General features: G+C 38.5%; 2 protein-coding genes and 1 long non-coding RNA gene across 4 annotated transcripts; 2 read left to right on the top strand and 1 right to left on the bottom strand.

Moving 5' to 3' along the window:
- The first annotated feature begins 3,781 nt into the window (after positions 1-3,781).
- On the top strand, positions 3,782-7,102 carry LOC135792479 (facilitated trehalose transporter Tret1-like). 2 transcript variants are annotated; one of them, XM_065303131.1, is made up of 2 exons: positions 3,782-4,342; positions 5,629-7,102. In XM_065303131.1, exons 1-2 carry the CDS (start codon positions 4,258-4,260, stop codon positions 6,957-6,959), a joined length of 1,416 nt encoding a protein of 471 aa, XP_065159203.1. In that variant the 5' UTR covers positions 3,782-4,257; the 3' UTR covers positions 6,960-7,102. The 2 variants fall into 2 exon arrangements, with proteins under 2 accessions (XP_065159203.1, XP_065159210.1); XM_065303138.1 differs by lacking the exon at positions 3,782-4,342 and adding an exon at positions 5,470-5,567.
- LOC135792493 (uncharacterized) lies at positions 5,230-8,003 on the bottom strand. The gene is made up of 2 exons (XR_010548335.1): positions 7,173-8,003; positions 5,230-6,906 (listed from the first exon to the last, which is right to left on the bottom strand). It is a non-coding gene; the product is annotated as an uncharacterized lncRNA (long non-coding RNA).
- A 250-nt stretch (positions 8,004-8,253) lies between these two features.
- On the top strand, positions 8,254-10,778 carry ppk26 (pickpocket 26). Its single transcript, XM_065305307.1, has 7 exons — positions 8,254-8,546; positions 8,602-8,841; positions 8,897-9,350; positions 9,406-9,676; positions 9,739-9,798; positions 9,859-10,057; positions 10,129-10,778. The coding sequence occupies exons 1-7, from the start codon at positions 8,350-8,352 to the stop codon at positions 10,391-10,393; spliced, it is 1,686 nt and encodes a 561-aa protein (XP_065161379.1). The 5' UTR covers positions 8,254-8,349; the 3' UTR covers positions 10,394-10,778.
- The last annotated feature ends 461 nt before the right edge of the window (positions 10,779-11,239 follow it).

Below are 11,239 nucleotides of genomic sequence, written 5' to 3'. Positions count from 1 at the left end.
GAATCACAATATAAACTTGATTTTATTTTAAAATAAAAATGCTCAGGTAGTTACCTATTACTACCTGTTATCGTAAATGCCCAAATTTCCAACCACGTCAATCATTCGCCAAAGACAGTTTAGTACTTAATCGTTTTTTTTTTTGCTTATCTAACGTGACTTTTACCAGGTAGCAATCTCATTAGGTGACCGTCAGTCACAAGAAACCCTCAGAGGATTAGTCATTTAGTGATTTCTTGGAATGCAACCATAATGCGTTGACGTCTGATAACAAAACGAAATGCGCAAACTTTTGAGGGGATGAAACGTATATATAAACGTAGGTTTTTCTCCTTCAAATTCATTATTTTCTTGTAACTCAACAAAGAACAAGTGAAGTACTAAAGTGTTTTCAAAATGTGGTATTTTGTTGGCATTGCGATCGTCCTTGTCACGAGCACTTTTTCAAATGCGTTTCCTCACAAAAGTAAGTCTCATATTGTGTTGACAATGAAAAAAGTCAATAAATATTATTTTAAAAAAATATTTAAATAGATGTAATGCATGTTTCTACCGTCAAATTGTTAATGCATGAAAGTATAAGTCAAATATTTGAAAGTTTGTTTGCTTAATTTGTTTGTTTGCGAAATTCAATATAACTATCAACGTTATTATGTTTTTATTTTTAGAAATACAACATGTGAGCATCTTTGACAGTATTCCTGTCCCTGCGTTTCATAAAAACGTAGCTTCGTCATCTTTTGCAACTTCGTCAACTGCATCTGCATCCGCTTCGTCTTCATCTGCTTCGGCGCACTCAGCTGCAGCGTCCTCGTCTGCATCAACTTTGTTTGAACCACATGAAGTTTTAGAGAAGATTATACTTCATCCAACTTCATTTGTTTGGCGTCCTACGCTGCATCTTCAAAAATTAACAGATTCTGTGTCAAATATTGAAAACTCTGAAGGGTTTACTTCTTCAGCATCTGCGTCTGCATCTGCATCATCAGCATCCACTTCTTCTGCATCTACAGTAAATGTGCATTCTTCTGAAGCAGGATCTAATGTACTCCCGGTTAAAATTAGTTTGCATCCATTAAATGTATTCCCGGATACGTCTTTGTTGCCTCAACATGTGGGCAATGCCCATAAAGGTAACACCGCGTTAAAAACAACAAAAATCAGTTTGAATCCGTCGAATGTCTTCTTATATGGATCCGCCATGGACTTGGATAATGTGGGAACATCAGCATCTTCATCTGCTTCAACATCAACTTCAACATCTTCTGCATCTTCATCAGTTGGATCTTTTGGAAGTACTTCAACATCATCAGTTAATATACCAGTACCACCAGTCAAAGTCAATTTAAACCCGTCGAATGTGTTTCTGTACAGTCCAGAAGTAGACTTGAAGAAAGCAAGTATGCATCATAAAGATTCCGAAACAACTTCAACATTGAATTTAGACTCCACGTCATCTGAAAACATGTCAGCCGTTAGTTCAGCAAGTTCATCAAACGCGGGTAGTCATTCAACATCACACGTATCGATGACCACATCACCAACACCTAAACCCGTTAAAATTACATTGAATCCTTCAAATGTTTTTTTGTTTGGTCCTGCAATGGAATTGAAACAACCTTCTGTGAGTATGAAGGAAATGACAATCTTGGAATCAAATATGCAGCATGGAGATAACACACATCTACAAGCATCAACTGCAACATCGATTTCGGGAACATCTACTGCTGCTTCTGCTGTATCTTCAACGATGGGTAACACTATACCAACAAAAATTCATTTAAACCCCGCCAATCCATTTCTTTATGGCCCCGAAATGGACTTAACAAAAACTGCTTCTTTTAATAATAAGGACAATGATGCAGAAATATCTCAGGTGCATGTAGTAAACGGTGGTAATTTTGCAACTGCAACTGCAACATCAACTGCTTCTGATGGATCTGCTCATAGTTTTGTTGAAGTACAACCTCTTCACAATACTGGAACCAGTGAAACTATTTATTCCAACTTAGATGGATCAGGAGTGACTTTTTCTAAAGTTGCACAAGAAGAAACCCATGGACATGGTTTCGGAGGTAATTTGGCAACTGCAACATCAACAGCCTTTGATGGATCTGCTCATAGTTTTACTGAAGTACAACCCCTACACAATACTGAAACCAGTGAAACTACCTACTCCAACTTAGATGGTTCAGGACTATCATTTTCTAAAGTTGTACAAGGACCAACTTATGGACATGGTTACGCAGGTGCCATAGCAGTAGGAGAAGGTGCGCAGGTACAAGCAGCTAGTGGATACGATGGTCTTACAGGATCAGGCTCTGCTGTAGCATCTTCATCATCAACATCAGGTACATCTACTTCTGCTTCAAAAACAACCTCAAGTTCAAGTTCAGCGTCGTCATTCTCTCATAATTACGATCAAACCCATGCGCACGATCTTGAACGCAACCGCCACCACGTCATTATTTTAGATAGAGGAGACTCACACTACAATGATCATTTGAATCCGTACGAAACTGAATATGTTTATGGAGACCATGAACACGGATTCACATCGCTACAACCAAGCCAAACTCAAGCTTATTTTGACACCGCTGATTCACATCATTCACATCAGGTTGGCGGTAATCTTTATCACGTGCTACAGTCGGGTCATTTGTTCCGGAGTGATGATGATGATGAAATTGTTGCAACTCACGAACACGAAATCAGCGATTCCGAAGAACATGAAGACGGGTTGTCTTCTTCAACATATGGTATTGCGTATGATGATTTTGGACCACGTCGGAGTAATATTGAAGAAAATAGCGCTTCAATTGAAATTTCTGAAAATACAGCTGATAATTCTGAGTCGGTTTTGAAGAAATTTTTGATAACAGATGGAAATAAGCACGAAATTCAAAGTGTGAAGTTTGAAAATTTAAATTTTGACAAAGAAGCAGCAGTACCATTGGTTAATACCAAGCTGCTTCATACTAAAACTGAACATGTGGAATCATCTTCAAGTAAATCTAGCCATACGAATGAAACTAGTCAATCCAGCAAGACATCATTCGCAAAACATTTAGGTGACGGGAATGTTGAAACTGCTCACGCCCAACACACGTCTACTTCTTCTTCAAGTTCTTCAACTTCTTCAAATTCATCATCTTCCAGCTCTAAAACCATCAAGGAGGAACATATCCTGATTTAAATTGATGTTGACAAAAGTTCCATTTCACTGAGTTACATATTTGCGAAACAAATACGATTATTACATTGTTCAAAATTAAACACAAAATTCCTACAAATAATAAAAAGATAACATACATACGTGTGTAATGCCTATTTAATTACTCGTACATGGTGACTAACAACGAACGTACCAAAAATTCTTCCTGATACACATGTTGCGCTTTAAATCGCTTTGAAATAAGTATCAATTTTGTTCGACAATTGCTATCCACTTAAAAATATATTAACTGTAATTGCTTCGCAGTTGTACGGTTGTTTCATATTTGTTATGATTTGTTATGTAATTGCAAAAGTGTATGAAAACGCAAATTTTAAACGCAATATCTACGAAATATTTTTGCAAATGTAAAGTTTGTGATATGAAGTCAATAAACTCCCCGTGTCTATTTCAATCAATCATTTCAATACGCATAATTATTAATAGCGGTTCTGCAAAAATGATAAATTAGGTTTAAGCCGATTGGCTGTTTTGAAAGCAGTGTGTATGAGCTTGTTGCCTTGTTGGTTTTTGGCCTTCGGCGGTTTTCAGTTCGTGTTTAGCAGTTCGCCGGCACAAAGCAAACAGAAAAAAAACCACTCAAACACGCAAAAATGTTGGTGCCGGAGCAATTATTAAACGTCACAGATATTTATTAAATTGTTGAACGCAATAGTAACAATATTACCAGCATCCAATCGACTTGTACCGGCCGCGTGATTGATTACCGATCCAGACGAAACTTTATTTTCAATCCGCGTCAAGAAATGTTTAATTAATCGTGTTAATTTCGTTTGCGAATTGTTGAAACTTTTCAACATTTCCATATAGTGGGAGATGAGTGTCTAGTGTGAGGTGAAGGCAAGATTACCGTATTTGTATAACTCAAGCGCCGCCGCTTGACGGATGTCCCCGAAAATTTTATAAAAGGTCTGCTGTTATCTCGGATTTTCAGTGTGCATGTGAACCTGAGTAATGCGTTCAATTTTCACCACTCATTAACACATTCGTATGCTGTGACTGGATTCATCAACAAGTTGAAAATGACAATCAAAATTCCAATTGCGCACAGCTCAAGGCTGGAGGATTGGATCAAACTCTTCAACATTTATTTCACTGCGTTTTCCTGTAAGTAGAAATCCGCTTTTTTTTGTAAACAATTAATAACAGACTATTTTTTACTGAAATGTGGAGTGCACTTTAGATAAATTGTTATTACGTATGACCGATAAAATTATAGATGGATTACCGGATAGTTTAGATAACGCATAGTTTGGCCGAAATCTCACCTAATCCTTCGCATTGTTCTTGAACTTTGATATCAGTTACCATGTGCATCAACAAAACTATCTCTATAGTATTCCGATGTTATCATTGTTTGATTTGCGTAAATCTCATTAAACAATTGTCATTGATCGTATGTTACGGCGCTGATAATGAATTTGAGTCGTATGAGGTAATCCGCGTGCGCAAAATCTCATAATCTGTTTATAATTTGTTTGCGAGCGCATACCAGAAGAGATATTTCTGATATCATCGTTAGACAGCTTGTTTTTGACACTGAATTTTATAACACGTGTAAATCGTATATTTGATTATGTACATAACCAAAACATGTATTAGTATATTAAGTATCTAGTGGGCTAAACGGGAATTTTAGTCACTTGATTGATTAAGAGTGACCGAAGAAACTGTTTAGTCAATCTAGTGTTTAACAACGTTTAGCTACGTGATGTTTACTCTATTTTTCTATTTTCACTTTGGGGTTTTTTTTATTTGATCTTTTGTATTTTAAATCTTCGCAAATCTTCTTGTGCTGCACCATAGACAAATGCGCAGGCGCAAGCTCCACCCCGTGACTAAAGCCCGTGAATAAAGTACTTTAGACATTGTCTGGGTCGTCCGTGTTTAAAGTACCGTAGTAAAAGCGGAAGTAGAAAGAAAAATATTAAAAAGTTTTAAATTATGTCAATTATTTTTCGAAAATATTTAAAATGATAACATATGTTAAATAATTATATAGCTGTGAAAAATCTTTTTATTATAGATTGTACAGTATTTGAAACTGTGGAAAGTGATATTTAGAAGCACTGATAAGAACAAGCACAAATTTTAACAAGCTTCACATTTTTTTTTCCAAAATTTTTTTACATACGTAACAAATACAATGCCACTTCTACGGCAAAACGTGCGTTACATGAAATTCCGCGATAAATTGATAATAATCACTAATTGCGATTTGGTTGTCGTATAAATGGGCCAGTTTGTCAGTCGCACATGCATGTCACAATGTATAAAACAACGTGTATTAGCCGATTGTTGCCTAACGCCGCTACTATAACATGTTGTTTATGTGAGACTCCATAAAATTCGCCGTTAAACCCAAAATGCTTACGATTTGCTTTTAATTTTAGTGAACTTGATGTCCTTCATTGCCGGGCTCACCTTCTCCTGGGCCTCACCATCAATTCCATACCTAAACGGCTCGAAGGACCCACACGTGAATCCACTGCCTGAGAAAATCACACTGGCGGAATCATCATGGCTGACAGCATTCATCTTCATCGGAGCCATGATTGGGAATTTAATTACGATGGTCATAGTGAAAAAACTGGGACGAAAGATCTCGCTGATGATCATGTTAGTGCCAACGATGTTGGGTTATTTGATGTTTGCACTTGCCGGAGACCTGATTGCGTTTTACTTCGCGCGTATATTCAACGGTCTTACGCTGGGTGCGATTATGCAGGTGGTACCCGTGTACGTCGCGGAAATCGCCAGCAAGGAACGACGTGGTGCGCTCGGATGTTTCTTCGCCATCTTCCTGGCTACTGGACAGGTGTATGTCTACGCAGTGGGACCTAGTGTATCCTTCGAGAACTTCCAGTACATCAACTTGGTATTCCCCTGCAGTGCCTTCATCCTCATCGGTCTGTTTGTCGATGAGAGTCCGTTCCATTTCGTAGACAAAGGTAACATGGAAAGGGCGCAAGCTGTACTGGCTCGATTACGACCCGGCGCTGACGATAAACAACTAAAAGACGAGCTCCAGGAAATCTCGCAGTGCATTGCAGTGAAGCAAGAACAATTGGATTACAAGCAACTGTTTGCTCAGGGTGCGCTCCGAAAGGCGTTAATAATCGCCATTGCATTGATGGTATCCATCCAAGTGTCGATTATCAACCCGGTCGTCTCCTACATGGAAACCATCTTCACCGAAAGTGACACCGGAATCTCACCACAGATGTCTTCAGTGTACGTGGCATTGTTACAACTGGTCGTCATGTTGGTCATACCACATATTGTCGATCTGTTCGGCCGGAAGATTCTGTTGACAATTGGCCAGATCTTCGTCACTGTCAGTATCACAGCATTGGGTGCCTACTTTTTCCTAAAGGGTAACGACTATGATGTGAGTGCATTAGCTTGGTTACCATTGGCGTCCATCTTGGTATTCATTGTGGCGTTCGCCGTTGGTGTGGGATCCGTCACCTATGTGGTTATCGGCGAGATCTTGCCTGACAACGCAAAGAACGTCATGTCGACCATTTCGATTCTGATCAACAACATTGTGGCGTTTGTTATTTTATTCGTGTTTCCGTTACTGGAGGATGGCATCGGTTCGGCGCCGACATATTGGATTTTCAGTGGCTTGTGTGCGCTGACTGTACTGTTTCTAATTGTAGTACTACCTGAAACAAAGGGCAAGAGTCTAATTGAAATTCAAGAGTTGCTCGGCGAGTAGCACCTAGGTAAATCAAGTAGGTAGTGTTTATCAATAATTTTTTGTTATTATCGAATGAGTGTTTTGAGTATTTTTAGTTTAACATATTTTTTTAAGCCTTTGAAATGAATTGATTCTAATAAATCATAACTGATAACATCTAATTTAATCCAGATATCAGACAGTAAGATTCCCATAATTAAAAACATCAAATACCTCTCCGATTAGACTTACCATCAATTTTGACGTTTCTCAGACAGGAATTATTAGCATAATTTGCATGCAGTGCTTCTCTTCAATTTTATGTAGATTAATAGAACAGTAGAAAGTTGGTAAAACTAAAAGGTGGGCTTCCCTCATCAGGGCCCTTGGTCCATCCCAAATAGATGACGAAGGGGACAAATCCAAGATGGAAGGTCCACTTGAGCACGAAGAACAGTGCTCGGAGACACTCGGTGGCCTTACGCGACAGCGGTACCACACTGCGGTGTTTGTTTGAATCGTCATACCAGGAGATATTGGTATCGACGATTGTCCCCAGAATTTATTCTCATAGCGTACCATGTAACCCAAAACGGAGGACTGATCGGCGAAGCCCCGAGACATGATCGGGTAAGCCATCTTTTTGTGGAATTTTGAAAAAAATAGATTTACATGAAGGTAGGTCTGAATTTTCATTGATCGGATTTGTGTGGTGCGTTTTATAAGGGAATAAATACACGGAATTCGGGAGGTACGATTGAGTGGAGTGCGATGTGATCAGCGTTAAACTGTATAATGAAAAAAAGTCAATAGATACTGAAATCTTTGTTTCGGTACAGGCGTCTTAGATTCCGAAATCTGAATTGATTTTTGGAAACTTTGAATAAACTTTCTACTGAGCATGTTGGGTTGCCTATAGTATGATATAATAAACAATATTTTCGTCAGCAACAGAATTAAATCCGTTATTAATTTTTGCGATAATAATTAATAAACAAATAATGTTAAATATTGTTTACACAGAAAAATGATGTTTATTGTTGCGCAAAACGCGTTAATGGTAAAATTAGCATTTTAATAATTCCCAGGATTAATTTTCATCAACTTCTAATTAAAAACTTGCCTATCGCATAGAAGAAATAATCTACTTCACATAGTAATGATATGTTGTGGAATGCCTTCGGGATTTTGTAAACTCGGGTGGGCCGACCACACAGGGTTTAGTTTTATTTCTGTTGCTGTTTGATCAAAACAAAAAGGCTTGCCGTTTGTACCGCGCAGTTATTTATTAAAAAACCATTCTGGGAATTAAAACCCAACCCTTTGTGTGTCGTCGCGGACACGTTGAAACAACACTATAAAAGAAACAGGATAATGGAGTTCCAATGTCAGACTCTGCGTACTCAGAGGGCGGGAAGCACACATCACGATGGATGTCGGTGATAAAACAGACTGTAAAGACATGGAGGAGGGTACCACGTTTCCAGTACAGCGAAAGAAGAAATCAACCAAGAAATATCCGGGATTTGTGAGGAACTTAGGCAACTATATTACGGAATACACCGAAAATTCTAGTTTGCATGGAGTGAGATACCTGGGTGAAACGAAGAGGAATATTTTTGAGCGGTAGGTACCTAAATTGTTTTTAAAATATTTTTTTATAAACTTTTAATATTTGCAGATTATGGTGGCTCATCGTCTTTGTCGTCTCTTTATATGTCTGTGTGGATTTGATTTTGAAAACATACCACAAATGGGACAGTAGCCCAGTCATTGTGAGTTTTGCGCAGAGTCCAACTCCAGTATGGCAGATACCGTTTCCTGCAGTGACCATTTGCCCAGAGACAAAAGCGCGTCAATCTGTATTCAATTTCACAGATTGTTACAACAGACAACTGGACCTCAACCTGACCATGGACGAGTAAATTAAAAAGAAAATTATTCAACTGTTTATTATATTCCTCAATATTATTCAGATTGAAGCAATACCAGAAGGTATCCCTGGTCTGCGACAATCACCTATACACAGAAGGCAATGAGACCACGGATTACAGCACCATTGACTTTCTCGCCGAAATAGCCCCACCGTTTTCGCAGGTTTTCTGGACTTGTATGTGGACTAATCATAATCACACCTGCGATACGCTATTCACACCGGTACTGACCGAAGAAGGTGTGTGCTATACCTTCAACATGTTGGATCGCGATGATATATTCACCAATGAGGTGTACCATAACAAAGAATTTCTGCATCACAACTTTGATCGGCACGGGTGGACTCTGGAAGATGGATATGCAAAGGACGCAGGTAAAGATACATTCCCAAATCGCGCAATGTCCTCGGGACAGAGTGCTGGTATGTCCATGTTACTACGAGCCTTCGATTATGATCTGGATTATATCTGTAAGGGCCCCGTGCAGGGTTTCAAGGTAAGCTGAGAATCAAACTACAGTTAGACTAGTATCATCTGAGAGGCTGTTGTAGATTCTACTTCATCATCCTGGTGAAGTACCCAGAGTATCAACGCAGTATTTCCGTGCGCCGTTGAATCAAGAAGTTATCGTTAATGTCAAACCGGATATGATGACCACGTCGGACAGTCTTCGGGATTACGATCCGCACAGACGAAAGTGCTACTTTTCCACTGAACGTGAACTGAGATTCTACCAGAACTACACTCAACAGAACTGTGAAGTGGAGTGCCTCACAAATTTCACATACAATTATTGTGGATGCGTTGCTTATCACATGCCACGTACGTTTGTATGCAATCATATAAACAACGCGTGTTTTTTTGCATTTTTTTTTGTTTCCCAGATGACGAATCTACACCAATTTGTGCAAGCGGGAAGCAATTTTGCATGCATGAAGCAAGAAGCAAGTATTACTCCAAAGATAAAAAGATTAGTTAAAATTAATTAATTGAAATAATTCTAGGTGAATTACTCGCCAAGCAGGTAACCACAGGTTTAGAGAAACAGAACGCTGGCGACTCTGCAACTCCACAGGCGAATATAGAATGCGATTGCCTACCAGCTTGCACCTCTCTCACATACAACGCGGAAATGTCGCAAGCCGATTTTAACTGGCCCGCAGTTTTCCAGGCCTTCAGATCGAACGTGTCAGAATTTCCCGGGTACCTATATGTTTACCTAGTATCTCACCATCAATTTTCTAATTTTTATCTTTTTTTTTTTTAATTTCTAGAGTACAAATAACACGCCTTACCATCTTCTTTAAAGAAATGCAGTTTATCACCTCCACACGCAACGAACTCTACGGTTTGACAGATTTTCTCGCCAACTGTGGAGGATTGCTTGGACTCTTCATCGGGTTCTCATTTCTTTCCGCAGTGGAAACTCTGTATTTCCTGACGTTCCGCCTCTGGTGCAATATGCGTCGGCATGGTAGGCACTACTGGAGTGGTTCTCCGAATCTTATCACCAGTGACAAGTACGATTATAACAAATAACTCCCTTATTTATATAGAGCCATACTTCATGGTATATCAACATATTATATCAACAATCGTTTGATCAAACTTTAAAGTATCAAATACTATTTCATGCACGTGAATGTTATTTGGCAAATAATGAAATTCCTCATTCAATTTAGTGATATGATTGATGGTAATACCTAAACAATCATCAAGTGTCACCTTCACCTACCAGTCATAGTATTGCGCTTTCCCTTTAATTTTGTGACTGATACGAATTGAATTTGCATTCGGCACACGCAAATATTGATGTTTACGCGTAATACGCAGCAGCGTTTTTTGTAATTTATATGTGAACAAGCACACTGTTTATATAACATACTTTTTGGAAAGCATTAAACTTTATCCAACGATAAACAAACGAGAGCTCCTGCTAAACCTACAAACCAATAACCTATCATCAGAATGATTCATAATGGATCAAAATTTCCAAGTTGTGTGTCTCCTGGTACTCCTTGCTCACCACCAAAACTCATCAGATTCATGATTACTATCATCTGCATGATAATAACCGATAGTATATTTAGAATATGAATTCGATCAAAACTTTGGTGACTTCTAATGTCACTGTCATTAAGGCAATGAGCTGTCTGGTGATAATTGTTAATCAACAAGATACCGCAAAGAATTAATCATGCGACAAACAAACATGAATTATGATAAGAAACACGAGTACTACACGTCGTAATAATGATATAAGCGTGTCAAATTAATATTTCTCTCTAGGAAATGATCTTGATGATGTTGAACGCCAGGGAAATCAATTTTTTGATTGTTTATAAAGTGTATACATTAATTACTCACATGTGACACCGTCAAAAT

Source organism: Atheta coriaria, unplaced genomic scaffold (assembly GCF_025399875.1).
Source record: "Atheta coriaria isolate IRGN ID8LTWV9N9 unplaced genomic scaffold, Caltech_Dcor_3.1 hic_scaffold_1_pilon, whole genome shotgun sequence".
Taxonomy (NCBI): Eukaryota; Metazoa; Arthropoda; class Insecta; order Coleoptera; family Staphylinidae; genus Dalotia; species Dalotia coriaria.
Note: the sequence above shows the minus strand (reverse complement) of the source record. Positions and strands in the feature narration are given on the sequence as shown.

Excerpts from the sequence above, each read along its gene's own strand:
- LOC135792479 (XM_065303131.1), top strand. The coding sequence starts at position 4,258 with ATGACAATCAAAATTCCAATTGCGCACAGCTCAAGGCTGGAGGATTGG. Across the intron at positions 4,343-5,628 it reads TTATTTCACTGCGTTTTCCT|TGAACTTGATGTCCTTCATT; the intron begins GTAAGTAGAAAT and ends TTTTAATTTTAG.
- ppk26 (XM_065305307.1), top strand. The coding sequence starts at position 8,350 with ATGGATGTCGGTGATAAAACAGACTGTAAAGACATGGAGGAGGGTACC. Across the intron at positions 9,351-9,405 it reads GCCCCGTGCAGGGTTTCAAG|ATTCTACTTCATCATCCTGG; the intron begins GTAAGCTGAGAA and ends AGGCTGTTGTAG. Across the intron at positions 9,799-9,858 it reads TTGCATGCATGAAGCAAGAA|GTGAATTACTCGCCAAGCAG; the intron begins GCAAGTATTACT and ends AAATAATTCTAG.